At 45.9% G+C, this 20709-nt stretch overlaps 1 protein-coding gene across 1 annotated transcript in view; it reads right to left on the bottom strand.

Annotated features, from left to right (window-relative positions):
- The window catches only part of LOC119177080 (uncharacterized), an 83677-nt gene that overhangs the window by 42934 nt on the left and 20034 nt on the right, over nt 1–20709 (bottom strand). Inside the window, exons 2-4 of the mRNA XM_037428466.2 lie at nt 16064–16546; nt 14384–14754; nt 6700–6884 (exon numbers count right to left, since the gene is read on the bottom strand). Coding sequence (XP_037284363.2) covers nt 6700–6884; nt 14384–14754; nt 16064–16546 — 1039 coding nt within the window. The remainder of the gene's footprint in view (nt 1–6699; nt 6885–14383; nt 14755–16063; nt 16547–20709) is intronic.

Here is a 20709-nt window from a genome sequence, read left to right on the forward strand (position 1 = left end):
GCTCTTCAGGCGAGGAACCAGCGGAATAACGAGAGCGTGGCCATGTACATAGAAGACATGTCACGGCTCTTCCGCCGAGCCGACCAAAACATGGCCGAGGAGAAGAAGTTGCGGCACCTAATGCGCGGAGTAAAGGAAGAAATTTTTGCAGGCCTGGTGCGTAATCCACCGCGAACTGTGGCGGAGTTCCGGTCCGAGGCAACGACCATGGAAAGGACACTACAACAACGTGCGCGACTGTACAACAGAGACTTCAGCGTCTCTTCAGTCAGGGCGGAGTCAACAACCCTCCCCACCAACGTTGACGTCCTCCGGAAAATGGTGAGGGCTATTGTTAAGGAGGAGCTCCAGAAACTGCAACTTCCTCAAAGTCCTTCAGCGGTGCCCTCAATCGCGGACGTTGTGCGTGAAGTGCGGCAAGCAATTATTCAACCGCAGCCTCAGGTGCCACACTACACGCAACCGGAACCTCAGCCGCAGCTGTCGTACGCGCAAGTCGTACGGCAAGACATGAGACGCCCGAGCTTTGCACAAGCTCCCGTTATGCCACCGACCTTTCCTCGCAGTACTCCAGCGCCGATGCCAGAAGCAAGACCCCGCAAAAGTGATGTATGGCGCACGGCAGACCGGCGGCCCCTCTGCTACCACTGTGGGGAGGCAGGTCATCTTTATCGGACATGCCACTACCGTCGGGTCGGGCTACGTGGCTTTCCAGTGAATGCGCCCTGCCCTCGTAACGGTGAGCGCCCTTACGAAATCGAAGAATATTTATCTTCGCGCTATGCCTATCCAAACACTCAGCGACATGAATCGCGGTCGATTGCACCAATGCGCAATAGGTCACCGAGTCCACAACCATCATCTACTTTCCCGAGGCGTCGTTCACCAAGCCCGCGACGGGAAAACTAGAACCGGCGACCTGTGGAGGCAGGGCCGCTGATTTTCGAAAAACTGAAAACCCTCCATCGCTAACCGGATCAGACGACGACACTGACACAACGACGGACAAGCGCAGTAATGGTGACGTGACATCCGAGCTACAAGTCAGAATAGACGACGTCGAAACCATAGCGTTAATAGACACAGGTGCAGATTACTCAGTAATAAGTAGCATGCTCGCAAAGAAGCTGAAGAAAGTGCTCACTCATTGGACCGGACCGCAGATACGCACCGCCGGCGGGCACTTAGTCAGCCCCGTAGGATTGTGCACAGCGAGAGTGGGAATAAGAGGCCATGTGTACGTCTGCAGTTTTATTGTTCTCCCTGAATGTTCCCGTGAGGCAATTCTGGGCATGGACTTTCTGCAAGCAAACAGTGCCATCATCGACTTGCAGAAATTCCAAGTTTCTTTCTCTACAGAGAACGCTGTTGCCGTGTGTCATGCGGAGCAACCAATTGTTTCGTCTCTTCGTATTGTGGATGAAGGTGTGACAGTGCCGCCACGTAGCAGCGTGACAGTTTCTGTGAAAAGCGACGTTTTTCGTGAATATGCCGGACTAGCTGATGGAAATGTCGAACTGCTGCTCACAAAGGGAATACGCGTCACAAAGGGAATACGCGTGGCGAGAGGTCTAGTGAACCTGCGGAACGGATATACTGATGTGCTATTGACTAACTTTACCAACGAGGTACAGCATGTGGCGAAGGGAGCAGCCATAGCATCACTTCATGACTATGTACAAGTCTCAGATGTTTGCACCATGGAAAAAGTACCTACAACGCCCTTAACAGTGGACAGTGTCCTCGAGAAAATAGATATTGACCGAGAGCTTTCATCTCTGCAGAAAGACCAGATTGTGGAGTTGATCAAGGAATTCGCAGAGTGTTTTTCCTCTTCTTCGAAAGTCGGACGTACGCCTGTAGCAAAGCACCGCATTGTAATCGAAGGGCATGTTAGACCAGTATGTCAGCATCCATACCGAGTAGCTCCAAAAGAAAGGGAGGCGATAAAGAAGCAAGTACAGGAGATGCTCGACGACAATGTCATACAGCCCTCCAAAAGCCCATGGGCATCGCCGGTAGTACTGGTGAAGAAGAAGGACAACACCATGCGGTTCTGTGTTGATTACAGAAAACTCAACCTCGTCACGAAGCGAGACGTGTACCCACTCCCACGAGTCGACGATACGTTGGATAAACTGCGCAATGCTCACTTTTTTTCATCGCTGGATCTAAAGAGCGGGTACTGGCAAATACAAGTCGACGAACGAGATCGGGAAAAGACGGCGTTTGTGACACCCGACGGACTCTACGAGTTCAAAGTACTCCCATTTGGTTTGTGTTCTGCTCCCGCTACCTTCCAGAGGATGATGGACACTGTGCTCTCCGGCCTCAAATGGCAGTCATGTCTTGTCTATCTGGATGACGTAGTAATTTTTTCCACTACGTTCGAGCAGCATGTACAGAGATTGAGAACGGTACTGGACGCTATTCGTATGGCTGCACTTACGATCAAACCCGAAAAGTGCCACTTCGGGTTCCGGGAGCTTCGGTTCCTCGGGCACATTGTCAGTTTTCACGGTGTCCGCCCAGATCCGGATAAGATCACTGCGGTTGAAAATTTCCCAAGGCCAAGAGACAAGAAAGCTATGCGACGTTTTCTGGGGCTTTGTGCCTACTATAGGCGCTTTGTTGAAAATTTCTCCAAGATTGCGGAACCACTGACACGGCTTACGAAGGAAGGTGTGCCATTCATCTGGCACCAAGAGCAAGAAGACGCCTTCTCTGAGTTACGACGGCGTTTGCAGTCACCCCCCATACTTGCTCATTTTGACGAAGATGCCAAAACAGACATTCATACGGACGCCAGCAACGTTGGCCTCGGTGCTATTCTTGTTGAATGGCAGAACGGGGAAGAAAAAGTTATTGCTTATGCAAGCCGCACTCTGTCGAAAGCTGAGTATAATTATTCAGCTACGGAAAAGGAATGTCTCGCAGTTATATGGGCCATCAGTAGGTTCCGTCCATATTTATACGGTAGACCATTCCGAGCCATCAGTGACCATCATTCATTGTGCTGGCTTGCGAACCTCAAGGATCCTTCCGGAAGGCTTGCTAGATAGAGCCTACGTCTACAAGAATATGACATCACCGTAGTCTACAAGTCTGGCCACAAGCACAATGACGCGGACTGCTTGTCACGAGCACCAATCCAGAACTCGTCTCCTGAGCATGAACAAGACTCCGCATTTCTTGGAGCTGTGAATGTGTCGGAGATGGCTCATGATCAACGAATGGACCCAGAATTACTTCTGGTCATTCAATACTTAGAGGGACAGCAAGTCGAAGTACCGCGAGTTTTCGTCCGTGGACTACGTTCCTACGTCCTCCGCAACAACGTTCTCTACAAGAGAAACTTTCAACACACCGGTGAAACGTTCCTACTGCTGATACCATCATCACTGCGAGCGGAAATTTTAGAAGCGTGTCATGATGACCCATCGGCAGGTCACTTGGGCATTAGTAGGACTTTGGCAAAAATCCGCCGCAGATATTACTGGCCAAAATTGATGGATTCAGTACAGCATTACGTAAGATCATGTCGAGAATGCCAAAGACGCAAAGTACCACCGCTAAAACCAGCAGGTCTTTTGAAACCGATAGAGCCACCGAAAGTCCCATTTGAGCAAGTCGGAATGGATTTGCTAGGACCATTTCCTATGTCATCGTTTGGGAAGCGCTGGATAGTTGTAGCAACCGACTACATGACCCGGTATGCCGAGACGTCATCTCTCACAAAAGGAACGGCAAATGAAGTGGCTCAGTTTTTCGTGACCCAGATAGTGCTGGGACATGGCGCACCTAAAGTTCTTATAACTGACAAGGAACTGCGTTCACTGCCAGGCTAGTACAGTCTGTCATGAAACTAACGCACACCGACCACAGAAGAACTACCGCATACCATCCGCAAACTAACGGGTTAACTGAAAGGCTGAACAGGACGCTTGCTGACATGATCGCGATGTATGTGGACGTCGAGCATCGGACTTGGGACACAATATTACCGTATGCTACATTTGCATACAATACCGCAGTACAAGAGACAACCCACTTCACGCCATTTCAACTTGTTTATGGTCGGACAGTAATAACGACATCAGACGCGATGCTGCCTGTCAACAGCACGAATGAAGAGGACCCTGACATAAGCGAATATGTAGAAAGGGCAGAAGAGGCGGGACAACTAGCACGGAACCGCATTATTCAACAGCAGAACGTCGACGCGCACCGTTACAATCTAAGACGAAGGGACGTTCAATACTCCCCTGGAGACCAAGTGTGGGTCTGGACGCCTGTACGTGCACGTGGCCTGTCAGAAAAGCTTATGCGGCACTATTTTGGCCCTTACAGGGTTCTTCGTCAGCTAGGCCCATTAAACTACGAAGTGATCCCTGAAGGTCAAGTATGCACAACACGACGCAGGAATCTCCCGGAAGTTGTACATGTAGTACGTATAAAACCGTACTACGACAGGAACTTAACAACGTCGTCTAACACAAGGACAAGTCCTATTGTTTAGAAACTGTCAGCCGGCTCTACGCATCGGGGCGATGCGTGCTAGGAGAGGGACTAATGCCACAGCTCGACCAACGCAGAAGACGCGTACCACAATTCGCGTTCGTAAAAGCCGTCAAGCAAGTAGCAAGAAAGCCGCGCCATGGAACGCCGTCCTGCACGCGCCACGATGCTACGCCATGGGACTGGCACGAGACTCGAGGGGCAGAAGAAGAGACCGACGAAGTTAGAGTCAGCGGGCACAGACATTTTTTGGCTGACCATTTTTAGCTTCGAGTTTACGGGCACAAGTTCGCCCTAAATAAAGAGTTTATATAGTACCAGGTGCTATATTTATTCGTAACAATATTAATGATTTGCCTCATGACATTTCCTCCTCCATTAAATTATTTGCTGACGATTGTGTTATTTACCGTGAAATTTTTACCTCTAACGACACTGACACCCTGCAATCTGACCTAGACAATATTTCTTCTTGGTGTAATAATTGGCTAATGAAACTTAACACAAATAAAAATGCAAATCAATGAGGATAGCTCGTAACCCTTCAAAAGTTGCGCCCCCCTCGTATCTACTTAATAACACTCCCCTAAACAACGTTTCTTCTTACAAGTATCTCTGTGTTAACATTTCTAACAACCTGTCATGGCAGGCTCATGTTGACTACATAACATGCAACGCTAATCGAACTCTTGGCTATTTACGTCGAAATTTTTCTTTTGCTCCAATTAACCTAAAGCTTCTCCTGTATAAATCATTAGTGCGGCCTAAACTCAGATATGCGTTGTCTATCTGGGATCCTCATATTCACATGCTCATAGACAACATTGAATCCATTCAGAATCGCTCAGCACGTTTCATATTGTCCAATTACTCTCGAACTGAAAGTGTCACATTAATGAAAGCTCAACTAAATTTGTATAACCTCTCAATATGACGCAAAAATTCACGTCTCTGTCTCTTTCATAAGATCTATCACACTAACAGAACCCTCTCTGATTCACTGTTTTTTCCACCAGCCTACATATGAGCACGCAATGACCATCAATACAAGGTTGGGGTTCCTTTCTGCCATACGAACCAGCACTTCAACTTTTTCATCCCTAGAACATGTACTGACTGGAACCACCTTCCCGCATCGATCGCTTCAATCACAGACGCCAACGCGTTCAAATCAATCATTTTTGAAAGTGCATTATAATTTATTCTAATCTTGCTGTTTTGTTTTATTTCATATTGATATTTGTTGTCCCACTCCTCTCTGTAATGCCCAGTGCCTTGAGAGTGAATAAATGAAATGAAGCTCAATCAATGGAACAAATATGGAGGTTGGAATAACGTCACTAATTAGTACGTAATATCCGAATGCCTGATGTAAGCAGATCCATTGTAACGAGGTTATACTGCACATGTATGCCAATTGAGAAAGGCAAGAGACCTAACTTTTTATTTTGCATTATAGCTAATCCCTGCAAAAAGATCAAATAAAGTTTGCCTGCATATTAAACGCAATCCCACCTTTACTTCAATTTGGGGGGGGAGGGGAAAGTGTGTTCATTACGCGAATATTTGCTAACTTGACAATCGCAATATGCGGCCTCTTCATTTTTGCGGAAAACTTCCGCTACATAATTCTCACACCTCCCATCTTTTCGTCGTTTTTTTGTTAAAAAAGTGCAAGGATTACGCTATTTTCCTGCTGCTGCCCTCCGACCTTGCGAACATTCACAAAAATATATTTGGAGTACAACATGAGCTCTCATCTCACCGCATGGTCATGGCTTCAAGAGTGAACTTGCCATGTATTCAAAAGGATGCATGAATCGAAAGATTTCGTGTGAGAGCTACTGTGATGACTTTAATCCAGACGGAGTGGAAGTACAATGAGACAGCTTTGAACTGCCCATTTCACGCTGCTGCAATGCGAAAGCAGACACGAATTAACTATTATGGACATGCCCTAAGCTAAAAGCAGTTCATGATACCATCTGCAGCACGAGAGTGCACCAGGCCACCTGACTATCGGAGGTCCCTCGTGGACTTTATGAAGGAAACACAGCTCCAACATTTTGTGCAAGGTGCATTAGTGCCTTATGGTCATCTAATGAAAAATTGAGCAAAAAGGTACGAGACAAACAAACAAACAAAAATACAGCAACAACTAAGAGAAACTCCCCAACTCACTGTCTCTGCCAACGCCCCGTGGCTGGATTGTAGAAGCCTTTGGGAAGAGGCGGCTCTCCCCGCATTCGCCTCTGGTGGTTGCGTCCATCGTAGTGCTGTTTTGCCTGGATCTCGGAGGTAAACGCCACATCACAAAGCTTGCAGAACTTCTCCAGGGTCTCTGATACGGGCCGCTTCCCTCCTTCCTGCAACCACGAAAATTCCATGCATAATCAAGACTTGAATGGGGCGGCTTTCTAAGTGCGCTGCTAAGCCGCCAGACCAAGCTTCAAGTTTGTCAAATACAAATTGGTTATTCACACTTTCTTCTTTGGTACTATGCTTCACAAAGAATGCTTAAGTTTAGGCTTGTGCAAATTGTAAATTTTAGATTCGAAGCAAATTCAAAGCGAATAGTAATTTTAGTCATATAATTTCTAATCGAATTCGAATAGTACGAGGGTTGTAGCAAAAGTAAAGTAAAATCCTAAACAATGCTCGTAAACTAAAAGGTACTTGCATATCAGTCCAAAACAATTACTCGCGAAACACCTTAAGGAAACAAAAAACTCCTGTGGCTTAGTGCTAAATCTGATAGAGAGCAAGGCAAGAAAGTTAGCCTACTTAATGATAAACTGCGTATTAACAGTGAACTCTTCACATGGGATGAGAGTAAGATCACAAGGATCAAAATGTGCAGTTGTCAAAACAAGTCCAGAAATTCTTGACTTTCCTCTGTTCAGGCTTCTCCTGATTCTTAAAAATTTTGTGTTCTAAACATTAACGCCCACAGTGTCGTTAATAAATTGGAAATTCTCGAGGCTACAATTTTAAGTTATAATTCTCATGTAATAGTCAGAACTGAAACGTGTTTGCACGATGATATTGAAAACACAATCGTGTTTCCTCCGTCGTATCGGGTGTATCGCCATGACATAAGTACTAGAGGGGGTGGGGTGGCTGTTCTGTTAAAACACACCATAACTGCTACTCGCTCTACCACAGGCTGACAAGCTAGAAATTGTTTCAACGTTTTCTTGCTGGGATAGAAAATTCCTGTTTTTTGCCATTTATCGAGCACCGGACTCTTCCCCTGGATTCCTTTGCGATCTTTTTGAACACATGGCATCTTTTACAAATGATAAGGTACTTTTTATAGGAGACTTCAACCTACCTGATGTCGATTGGGAAAACGGATTTTTTTTGCACCGAAAGTCATTCACATTTACGTTACTTGCAGGACATTATCCTGTCTCACAATCTTCATCAGATAGTTAATCAGCCAACGCGTACTTGCGGTTTAACAGCATCTGTACTCGACCTTGTGTTTATTAGTCGTTCTCTAGAACACTTTTTTGTGTCGGTTGACTCTGAGATTTCCGATCTTCCAATATTGTTCTTTTTTTTGGGTGTGCCTAACACCAGAGAGTGCAAAACGATCACAGTTAAAGATTTCTCTCGTGCCAGAGATGAAAGCGTCTTAGACTACCTGGAACTAAGTCTTGACTATTTTCGTAGCAACGATGTTACTGTTCTTTGGAATCAGTTTAAACAACTCATTGCTCACTGCCTCAGCAACTTCATTCCCAACAAAACCATAAAAACATCCTAGACTACTCCTTGGCTATCGAGAGAGATCTTACACCTCAAAAGAAAAGTAAAGCGCTTAAGGCGACAACGAGCCTCGCGTGTTATTGTTCACCAAATGCAAAATAAACTAAATGAAGAAGTACTACTAGCTAAGCGCTGGCGTTTTCAGCACACGTTGCCAAACTTCATCCGCACAGCACCCCAAAAATTTTGTCTTTTTTTAAGCAAGAAAACAAATTCAATTGACCAAATTGTTCACAAAGGCCTCGTCATTGCCGATAAGAAATGTATCGCGGAGCACTTTAATTATTATTTTCAAAGTGTTTTTTCTCATTCTGATACTGCTATAAACCCTGATAGCATGCCGTGGCACTCAAACTCCGATATCATATCAGAACCAGGGGTTGTGTCAATGCTGTTGAACCTTAAAGTTAAATCCTCTCCAGGAACAGATAACATATCGTATGCCTTTCTGCACAGGTACTGAAGCACTAGCTCCCTTTCTAGTAATCATTTATCGTTCCTCGTTGTCACCAGCTACTGTTCCTGAAGACAGGTTAACTGCACGGGTCGTTCCCACTCTGAAAAAGGGCAACGTAGCCCAACTAACCAATTATCACCCCATTTCATTGACGTCTGCATGCTACAAGTTAGTCAAACATATTATTGCTAATGAAATAACGAAGTTTCTAAATGATAACAATGTACTGTCTCTACACCAACATGGTTTTCTCAAGGGGTTATCCACTGTTACACAGCTTACGACAATCATTCTCTACCTTGCTAGTACTCTTGACAAGTCAAGCCAAATGGACATTATATTTTTGGATTTTAAGAAAGCATTCGACCTTGTTCCTCATAGTAAACTCTTAAAAAATTGGTCAATTAACCTTCCAGCATACATTATTAACTGGGTAGCAGCTTATTTGTCTAATCCCAAGCAGTTTGAATCAATAGATAAGTATTTTTCTAATGAACTTTCTATAACCTCCGAAGTTCCCCAGAGTAGTGTTTTAGGGCCATTACTGTTTCTAATATATATAAATGACATTGTTAATGAAATTTGTCCCTGAGTACAAATTAGGCTATTCGCAGACAATTGTGTTTTGTTTAACGAAGTTTGTTCCCTTAATGATCAGTTAATACTTAACTCTAACCTTCAAAACATTTTGTCGTGGTGCAATTAGTGGGGCATGGAACTGAACACTAAAAAAAACTTTATATGTCTGTAACAAAAAAAAGTTAACAAATTGTTGTTCATTTACAACCTAGAATCCACACCGCTCAACAAAGTAAATTAATATAAATAGCTTAGGAACGCAATAACCAGTGACCTAAGCTGGAATAAGCACATTTCCAACATCTGTACCTTTTCTTTCAAGAAACATTGCATCCTAAGGCACAAACTAAAGCATGCTCCTCGTGACACTGGACCTTTGGCTTACATAATTAATCCGACCATAACTCGAATATGCTTGCATCGTATGGGACCCCTACACAAAAACTAACATTAATGCATTAGAGATGATACAATGCCAAGCAGTTAAGTTTATTTTCTCTAGATATAGAATACATGACTCTCCCACAGCCCTAATGATACATCATAATATTCAGACTCTACAACTCCAAAGGAAAATACACCGGTTAAAATTTCTTTTCTAACTTAAAAACAATTGCATCTCTCTTTACCCACAGGCTAATGTGTCCCCATTTACAGCATGTCGAACAAGGCATCCTCATGATCTTTCTCTAATGCCATACAGCAATTAACCCTTCGTTCCTTAGTTTTACTGTTACTGTTCTTGAGTATTTAAAAAGTGTTATTGCTGTCTTTGATCTTGTATGAGTATTGTCTAATGTTCATGTGTGTTCATTATGTTTTCTATTACTTTTGTTTTTTTCTTATGCTATTGTTATTCTTTTTTTCTTTTGGTCGTTTAAACTTGTTTTATTTCATTGTAGTTTCTGTGAATGTATGTATTTATGTGCTGCCCTCCTGCATAAGCCCAATTAAGGCCTGCAGTATTGTGTAAATAAAATAAATAAATAATCCATCATAACAAGCTCGCTAACTAAAATTATGAATTGATGTCACACTAATATGTTCATTTACCCTTTAAATGGGGCTTTGCGACAGCTCAGATTCCCCCTAAAAAGATGTTTTCACGGCTTAGCATTCTTTTACTGCAGTAAAGCCACCTTTACATGTGATTACATGCGAACTAGAGCATATTTGATAAGTGCTTTCATGGCTTAGCATCTCTATACTGCAGTGAAACCACCTTTACAGGGGGTTACCTGCAGGTTAGTATACAGCTATTCCTTCATTTCGAATACAGTCGAGCCCACATATAACGGCCCCACTTAAAACGAACTTTCGCTTAAAACGAACAATATTCGCGTGACCGTCAAAATATACATTGGTTCAATGGCACAAAATCGCACTTACAACGAACGTCTCCGAGCGCTGCTGATCGGTTACAACGAACGGAGTCAGCGGTCTGCCGACTTCCCGGGAAACCAATTTCGACCACCGATCAGGCATGGGCGAGGTGCCCATACATTCTTATTGTTAAACGTTGACCCTGCCTCCGCGCCCCTTTAGTTGCCGCTCTCCTTGACCGCTTTTTGTTACGCACCCCTCCGTCCTTTGTCCCCCCCACCCCCCGCTACCCTGGGTACACCGCATCGCCAGACGAGGCCCGTGTTTTCACATTGCCACCGATCTTTCGAAGACCGGTCGGCCAATTACCCTGTTTTTGATCGCTGGTACTGTCCTTGGCGGCGCCGGCCTAGAGTAACCAGACCATTTGCAAACATCGTCAGCTACCGACTGTATCCGATAGTCTGCGTCTAGTGCACGCGCGTACGCTACCCCACTGACTCTGATAATTTGCGATTAGTTTTGTGTTTAGGACTTGTTTTCGCTCACTTCGCACTCAACTGAGCATGCATTCCGCGTGCGTGCGGAAGCGCAAAAACGGCTGTTAATTTGCGCGGAACGAATCACGAAATATCAAAGTTCGTAAGGGCACGCAAACCCGCTGGTGCAACAAAACGATTTTTCGACAACGGCCGCCGATTCTTCGAACACCGCCGCGCGCACCGATTCAAGCGGCCATGCACTCTTTCCAAGTTTTTCTACGTGCGAGTTTGGCGGACCTTTTAAGCAAGCTACCCAACCTGCCTCCTTCCTGTATGTTTTGGTTTTCAAGGTCACCCTCCGGCCGCATCCTCCTCTCTCTTTATCGCAACTCCTTGCCCTTCTCTCGCAAGTCTGCTCACCTCTCTTGATCACAACCCCTTCGCACGTCTCCGCTGCTCTGTGACGCCCGCCACGCTGGCTCGAATTAGTTTCATTTTCTGACTGGGAACGGGCCTAGAGCTGCTCCACACGCTCTGGCATGTGTGTCGCGTGTGCGTGTCTTGCTCGCTCTTGGTGAGCGTGTGTGGTCATGATGGCCGATGGGAGGACAAGTACGCTTTTTCGTGCTGCACAACAAAACGTCGAAACTGTGACCGCTTGGCTTGAGCGTAATCAGCGCGTTTGGTGCCGCGTTGCGAAGCGCTTGCTCATAGCTGTTGACCGCCTGGCAGCCAACTTGCCGCTTGGGAATCTCTGTATTCAGCTGTGGAGATGGTGAATATTTCGTGGGCGGCGGTGACGACTACATGCGCGCGAAACTGTTTTCGCGAGGCCGACTTCGTCGACGTCGGGCCCGATGCCGAGCCTGAAGCTTCCGAACTGCGGCGGCGATTTGTGGCCACGCGTCGTCGACTCCGACCTGGGAGAGCGGGTGGGACATCTGTTGCGATGGTTTAATTACGGCCGATGATGATGCCGACACTGCGGAACCGTGCACGGATTGGGGCATTGTGAATTAAGTACGTGGCGAGAGCAATTTGGAGGAATCGGATTGCGAGAACGACGAAACTTTGGAGCCAGTGCCTCGTGCAGCTTATGCCGCGGGCCTCAGCGAACGAGCACCCTGCCGTTTTAAATGAACTCGAGACCACCCTTATTGCTTCTGCTTTTCGAAACACGTGCATCGCGGACTTTTTGGGGCAAATAAAGTTTGTGTTTTCACTCGCAACTTTTTTTAAAACTGTGTTTCATTTACTACGAACTTCGGGATACAGCGAACAGATGCCGCGTCACGCTTAGTTCGTTGTAAGCGGGCTCGACTGTATTTCGAAATTTTAAATAATTTGAATTCGAGCCGTGGTGAATTCAAATACTGTAATATTCATTCGAATATTCGCTGAAGCCTACTTAGCCGAGCTAACTGTAGAGCAGACGGCATGACCCGCCTATGGATGCTATGGAGGCAGGGAGCAAGAAGAATGTCTGACAAGGCCTTTCTTGATCACTGCCAAGTGTTTGTGTGGACACCAGCAGCTCTCTAGAACTTGACTCATGCTAAATCCTTCCTCTACCATTGACAAGGCAAGTTCCTTCACAATGTTCACACCACTCCTCCCAAAAACAAGTTGGAGTTATCCATGCAAAAAAAAGGCGCTCCTGGGACGTCACAGATAAGTTACACTAACCACTTCCATTTAAGGGGCCCTGCCAGACTTTCGAGTAATCGTCGCATGGCTTCAATGAAAAAAAAGTTCATCGCTCACTAACTGAAGGCCGCAGAGATTTTTAAGAATCTGTCAAGCACGAACGAAGCTACAGGGCATAGTTGTACACTTCAAGTGCTTTCTCTCTCGTTTCGTACCAGCATGGGCACTGAAAGCAACAAAACGGAAAGGAGGAGGACAAGGGGAGCAATAACCTACACACTGCTAGTATTCAGTACCACCTCACTTTATTTATTCCTTCACTCACTCCTCTCTCAGATCACTTGTACAGCATGGCCACTACTACTACAGTACACTCCCTTTAAGACGAACTTGAAGGGACCACAATCATTTGTTCGTCTTATCAGGAGTTCATCTTATCAAAAGAGCCTTCAAAAACCAAATGCTAACATGCCACGTGCACCCAAATATGTTGCTTGAAAACACTGAATGGCGTATATTTGCAATTGGGAGGAAAGGAACAAGAAAAAGCATTTATTCAGCTCAGCTTGATAAAAACTAATCATCCAAGTAGAGTGTTTACACTAATCTAACAAGTACTCGATTTAACGAGTTCAAAATTAATATGCTTATGAATTAATTGCTGGCACATTTCAACAAGAAAGCTCTAGCGTGAGCATGTTTTCGCAATTAGAAAAAGATAAAAAAAAAGAGACAAGCAGAATTTTCTTTCAAAGAATGGAAAATAAATGTTTCTAGCCTTTTTCTTTCTGAGAAGCTCTTTTACAGGCTCTACTATCACTTTTGGATACGCTTCCATTGCATACCATTATCTTGACAAAGCCAATATATATGCCAAGTTGCTTATGAAAGCCTGCAAGTTTTTCATCGAGGTTCAAATTTTTCTTATTTTCAGCCCCCAATAACTACGTGCAGCTGAAGATCTCCATTTACGCTACTCACAGTCACAAGCCTTGGGCACACGACAAAGACAAGGCAAAATTAGCTTTCGATTTTCTTTGAGTCTTTGCGCCAGAATGTTTTTCTTTTTTTGCCTTCTCTTGTTCGTTTGAATGCCCCCACCAAGACTACAATGTTTGTTGCAGAGAATACCAGTCTTTGTAAGTCGCTGCGAGAGTTCGCTTCAACAGACAAGGCCTTTTACGGGGTTCGTCGTAAGCACATTTTTTTTGCCTTGAGTCCATAGGAAACCAAACATATCTTCTCATGTTGTTTGTTTCAAGTAAGATTATGTCTTAACAGAGCTCTTTTAACGGGAGTTTACTGTACACTCAAACCTCATTATAACAAAGTTGCATCTTACACGAAAATAAATTTTTTACATCTGAAAATTCGTTATAAAGGTTTATTCCTAACACTATATTTATTGCAAGACTATTTTTGTTTATTTTATTATAACCAATATTTCGTTAGATTCGGGTTCCTTATATAGAGCTTTGCCTGACAACACCAGGTTGACCAAGACAGCTTCAGTGTAAAATATTTGGCATTTATAGGTAAAACTTGGTACAGAACCTCGGTTGGAAAACAGTCAAGTGCATCTACAGCCACTCAGGTGACTCACCGTCACCGCTCCCTTGCTAGCGTCACCGCCAGCCGCTGCTGCAGCGTTAAGTCGCTGCTGGCCCACGCGACCCTGACAGTGCTGGTACTGCTTGACCCGCTTGGCATGGCTCTTGCCAACATAGTGTGCTGTCGCCTGGAGGCTGCCATTAAGCTTGGCATCACACAACTTGCAGTACAGCGCCTGGATCATGTCCACTGGAATGCCATCCCGCTTGGCCGCCTCAATCGCTTGAGCCAGGCCATTTTTCGCGTTGCTCGCACTGTTTGAGTTAGCGGATGTTGCTGAGGTGCCTTCGACAGAGGTTGCAGCCGGTTGGCTCGCCGTGGTGCCATTTGCCGTCGTGGCAGTCTGGGAAGTGCTGTCACTTGCTGCAAATGTAGGAGACACACAGTGGCTACAGTATTGCTGCTCAGCAGTCAGCAAAGGTGAAATAAAATCTAGAAGAGATGAAAAATGCTTGAACATGAAGTGCTGCTACAGCCCAATGCTTTGACAAGCAAAATGCCACAATATATAAGTGCACACTATGTGTGCACTTATATGTGCACACTATGTGGGAACCATGAGTTTTTTTGCGCATCCCCCTTCTTCCCAAGCCAATAAGAAGTACTGAATCCATTTCTTGGAGGAAAGTTTATGCTGCCATACAACATACAAATCTCCTGTATATAAAAATAGCGCTGCGCAAGTGCAAAGCTCAGCAAATGCTCACAAGATATTTTGTTTTGACATTCAGTCAATTTTCCCACCGGAAACCTATCAACATCAAATCAACACTAGCTGGTAGTCAGGTTTCAGTACTAATCCTGGTGACTTCAAACAGCTTTCTAACTAGTTGTTGTGGCGTTTGGTACTAAAACACCCAATATGGCTGGCTGTGCATCGACAATAGAGTCACAATGTGAAGTGGCTGTGGAAGCGTTGCGACATATCTTGCGTGAGCACGTGACAAGACGCTCATGCCATGCTGGGACGTCAAAGTGCAGTAGGAACCAAAACTAGATTTCTTAAAAATACCGTTTTGCTTTTTCTGGGTGCACTCACACTTAGCAGTACATTTTCTAGGCTCTTAGGGGGCCTTTCATTCGACACAAAAATACAACTGAAAATTTTCCCGTCTGTACCCCTCAAACGTATAACGCACATATTTGAAATTATATCAGCCAAGCCGGATATCTGTTCATTTCATAGATGCAACAGGTAACATACCCACGTTAACATTTTTGGATAACCTGCAGTGTCACATGACCAGTTATATTTTATTATACTTATACCCCCCCCCCTTTTCCAGAAAAGAAAAAAAAGAAAAAGCATCTACGTCAGAAACTAACAAAATGTGGTGGTGCCCTCCATGACTATGGTTGAGGATTGCATACATGCTAAATAATGACCATTCAGAAAGATGGCTGCTGTGGAAAGTCTCATGTTTGACACATGTATTTACACATCTAGGAGCCAATTAGAAATGCTAGGGCACCCCTGCATTTTTGAAAACTTTGTACACTGCACGATGTGCACACTATGTGGGAACCATGAGTTTTTTTGCGCATCCCCCTTCTTCCCAAGCCAATAAGCCCTATAACAGCCATGCCAAGCCAAGCCAGCACTGGAATATTTCTGGGCTTCTAACACAAACACTACATTCCATTTTGCCCTGTTTGCCAACGCTGTACTTACCTGGTGTTGAATTAACAGCATCAGGGTCCGGCTTCACGACAACATTTGTTGCACCATTGCCGGCATTAGGGTCCGGCTTCACGACAACATTTGTTGCACCATTGCGGGCATTAGCACTGCCAGCACTGGCAGGCGCATTCTTGCCCTTTGCACTGACCGGGTATGGGGTGTACTTGGGTGGCCGGAAGAGTGGACGGGAGCGCATGACACCAGGACCTCCTCGCACGAAAGCTGGATGTGGAGGAGGGGGTGGAGGAGGGAGAGGAGGTGGAGGAGGGGGTCCAAACATCCGCAGTGGGGGCCTCATGTGGTCTGCACCGCGAAAGGGACCACCAGGAGGCACGGGCAGCCTACCACCAGGTGGGAAGCAAGGGGCCCTCGGAGGGAACTGGCCGAAGGGTCCACCCCGGGGCGGTGGCGGTGGTGGGGTAGACATCACACCACCGAACATTGTCCCCGGGGGCCGTGCAGGACGTGGAAAGGCTGCACACAAGCAGAAACACATATAACGTACTAAAGCAGGGATTCAGGCATGTGGCCTGTTGGTCCCATGAGGTCTGTGAACCTCACACTTTCTGCCCACAAGCCAGCCACCAATGACTGTCTTCATCCATCATTCTCAAAGATTTTCTCTATAAGTATGTTCATCAACTAAATAGACATGAATAGTCTAAAGCATTGTATACACGAGGCCCTCATGTAGTCACAGCATATTGAAACATCACCATGAAATGAATATAATTTCAGAATTGGCATCCAGTAATTTTGGTGATCAATATCGACATGTTAGAATCCCGGTGCCAAATTTCCTTCACAAGTGATCTTCATTGAAATGGTAACGTTTTCTGACAATATGTACAACAACCCTGCCCCCCATTCCCACTCTTACATCCTTCCCTTCCCAGCACTTCTGGGACAAAATTGCATGACTGTGGCTTGCTGGCCAACGTGCGCGTGAGACCACAGTACTATATGCTAGTAAGGGCAAATGGCTTTTAGTAACGAAAAACAGAACAAATGATGGGGAGGAAACGAGGCACACACGTGAGAAACGACTCACAACTCCCTCACAAAGACCAACTCGCAAACATAAAAAAACAGGATGGCACAACTGTAAGCGTATGGTCACTAGCGCTGATCGAGAAATAAAAACAGCTTCTTGATATGTACAATTATGTGAGCTAGCAATTGTGAATGCACTTGGTTGTCAAACATTTATCTATTTTCTCATGTATATTATGTATTTCATGCACTCCTTCAAATAAAATCAGTCATGAGTCAAAAAAGAGAAAAGAAATTCTTCAAAGCCAACTAGCCCGTCAACTAGATCAAACAAAGCTGCTTTAGACCTACAATAAACCTTACATTTAGACAACGTAGATATAGACGAGACTTCTGGCAAAATTTGACACTTTAAATGGAAGCAAAACTGTTAAGAACGCTATACCAGCCATTTGTGACAATGATGATGTTTGGTGCTTGTGGGGCAAGGGCCATTTGATGGCCAAAGAGCGTCAGTTCATGGGGCAAGAGATATGGACAATAATTGCGATTAGCGGCTGTATAAGGGCCTTGAAATGCCTCGCGCTAAAGTGGGTAAAAAGATAGAAGTAATAAAATCATGACCACGCCGTGAAAAGTGTGCGGTGTTAATGAATGACAAAAGTTTGTGATAGTAAAAACCATGGTGGACATGTATGGCATTAGCACAAGTGCCTCCATCGTTGGCACCCTTGCGTCCAAGGGCCATGAGGCAAGTGCTTTGCACAGTGTAGCCACCGCTGCATAGATCTCTCTAGAGAGGTCGTGCTACAGATTGCCAGAGTATATCACATGAAAGGTAGGAGTTCTCTCAGAAAATCCAACAACGATTTATGTGTGAAAAGTGGTTCCCTATCGACGAACACTGCCGGATAAAGTGGTATCTGTTGTCGATAGGGTAATGGAAAGTGTTGTCTTCTCAACGTGTCTAATTGGTCACACCGAACTAAAATGTGAAGTACGGTGAGTGCTTCTCCACAGCTATCACACAATGGTGGGTCACTACCAGACAAAAGAAATGAATGTGTTGTGTATGTATGTCCTGTTCTTAACCTTGTAGGTGTTACTTCTGTGTGGCGTGATTTTGATACTGGCGGCCAAGGCCAAGTTGCGGCTTGATGACATGCAATTTAACGTCTGTGAGTGTGTGTCCCATGTGCTTTGCCAATAACCCCTGAGCTTTCCTTTTAGAAAAGGTTTGAAGTCGAGTGCAGGAATTGGTATCGATGTATTGGTAGTGGTTTTGTTGGCGGATCCAGCTAGCTTATCCACCAGAACGTTGCCTTGTATTTCGTGGGGTCCTGGCACCCAGCAGACTGCTTGTATGAGTAGACTGTGCATAAGAACGAATCAAGTGAGACAAGGACAGGGTTTATGTGCTTAGAGTTTTCAGAGCTTTTACTACGCTTAGTGAATTTGTATATATTGTCACGTGCGCCCTGCGAGAAAGACGAAGGCGACAGTGCATACGCGCATCTGCACGCTTTTATGCAAAATGCAACAACGAGAAAGACGAGGAACTCTCTGGCGCGCAGTAAATAAAAAACACCGACCCGCTGCTGCTTTCTCAGCGTCTTCAAATACGACCTCTGTCTTCACGTCGCGAGACTGGTGGAGGTGCTGGGGCCTGCAACCTGATGTAGGAAAGTGTTGTTCGAGACCGTACACCCAGTCCAGAGCATCAACATCTTGTTAGAACTCCAGTACACCGATTCAGGCGGCGCCTACTAGGGCTAAGTGCAGAACTCTTGACTGCATCTCCTCTTACCAACATGGCAACCCCTTCAACGTCTGCGAATCTTCCTCCGGCCTAGACGACTCTTCTTTACCAGGTAACTTTTGAGCCTCCTCGTGTTCCCGAAGTCTTCCGTCGAGAACCATATGAAGATGTTGAGGACTGGCTCGACCAGTTCGAACAAACCGCTGTGGTGAATCGCTGAGGCTCGTGTTCCCGAAGTATTCCGTCGAGAACCATATGAAGATGTTGAGGACTGGCTCGACCCGTTCGAACAAACCGCTGTGGTGAATCGCTGGGGCGCGCAAGAGAAACTTGGCCATGTCTACTTCGCAATGGAAAATAGCGCTCGCACATGGTACGAGAACAGGAAGCCTACTTTCCAAACCTGGGACAATTTCCGCCAAAAGCTTCTCGAGACGTTCCTGAGTGCGGACCAACGGGATCTCACACAACAGATGATTGAAGCCCACATGCAAAAGCCGAACGAAAGCATCGCCATGTTCGCTGAGGATATAGCCCGCCTACTTCGTCGCGCTGACCCTGACATGCCCGAGGCGAGGAAAGTTTGTCACCTGATATGGAGATTTAGGAACCGCTTTTCGCCGGCCTTGTACGAAATCTGCCAACAACAGTGAATGAATTTATCAAACAGGCGACTGTCATCGAGCGGGCGCTCCGGCAACGATGCCTCCACTTTGACCTCCTGCCTGACCACACACATGTTGGTGTCGCCACTCAAAACACTGTCATTTCCGAAAGCTCTCTACGGCAAATGATCAGGCAAATCCTGCGGGAAGAGCACCGGGCTCTCGGCCTTACGTCCACCGAGCCTTCAGTTACTTCTGTTGCGAAAAGCGTGCGCCACGAACTACGACAAGCCTTTCCATCACCGGCGCCACCACCTGAACCTTGTTCGTTGACTTATGCTGATGCCGTCCGCCGTCACCTGCCTGCCCCAGAAAAAGCACTCTTTCAGCCACGGTTCGTTACCTTGCGTTGGTGGCAGCGAGAACCTGTGCGGCGACCACCAGTACACCGAACCGACTTGTGGCGCACTACCGACCGTCGACCCCTTTGTTTACACTGTGGCGAGCCAGGCCACATCTCGCGCTACTGCCGTCATCGAGAAGCCCGGTTTGGAAACTTCTCTCGTCCCGTTTCGCTTTATTTTGAAGACCCTCGTGACCATGGTGCTGTTTAACTGCCGACCAACCAAGCGTCTTCACCAAGTCGTCGCTGGCGGTCTCTCTCACCTGCACGAGGTCACACTTCCCCGAATCACCAAAGCTACGCTGACGCCGTCAGAAACCGCTCCCCAAACCCGTGCCAGGGAAACTAACTGCCACGACCTCCGGGGGCAAGGTTGCCAATCGCCAAGATGCCAAAAAGACCCCCTTGCCTCTACACAAAGATGATATAATGACGGTGATGACGGAGACGACGACAACCACGAGTACTAATGCCGATGAATTTGTACGCGCCGACCTTAGTGTTATTATAGACGGACACTACGTAACAGCACTGGTTGACACTGGTGCTGACTTCTCTATTAAGCGACAAAAGCTCGCTGACTGCCTTAAGAAGGTCAAGACGCCGTGGAGTGGGCCGAGCATAAGGAGTGCTGGTGGACAACTAATGACACCAACTGGTAAATGCACCGCTCGGCTCGTAATCAGTGATTCGAGCTTCGTCGCCATTTTTGTCGTTTTACCGGACTGTTGTAAAGAGCTGATTTTGGGTATGAATTTTCTGTGAGAGTACGGTGCTGTCATCAACATTCCAGAACGTATCGTCACCTTTTCCGCCCATCCTTACGTCGACGCCACCACTGAAGGACAACTGCAACACTTATGTGTAGCCGATGATG

This window comes from Rhipicephalus microplus, unplaced genomic scaffold (genome assembly GCF_043290135.1).
Source record: "Rhipicephalus microplus isolate Deutch F79 unplaced genomic scaffold, USDA_Rmic scaffold_94, whole genome shotgun sequence".
NCBI classification, from domain to species: domain Eukaryota; kingdom Metazoa; phylum Arthropoda; class Arachnida; order Ixodida; family Ixodidae; genus Rhipicephalus; species Rhipicephalus microplus.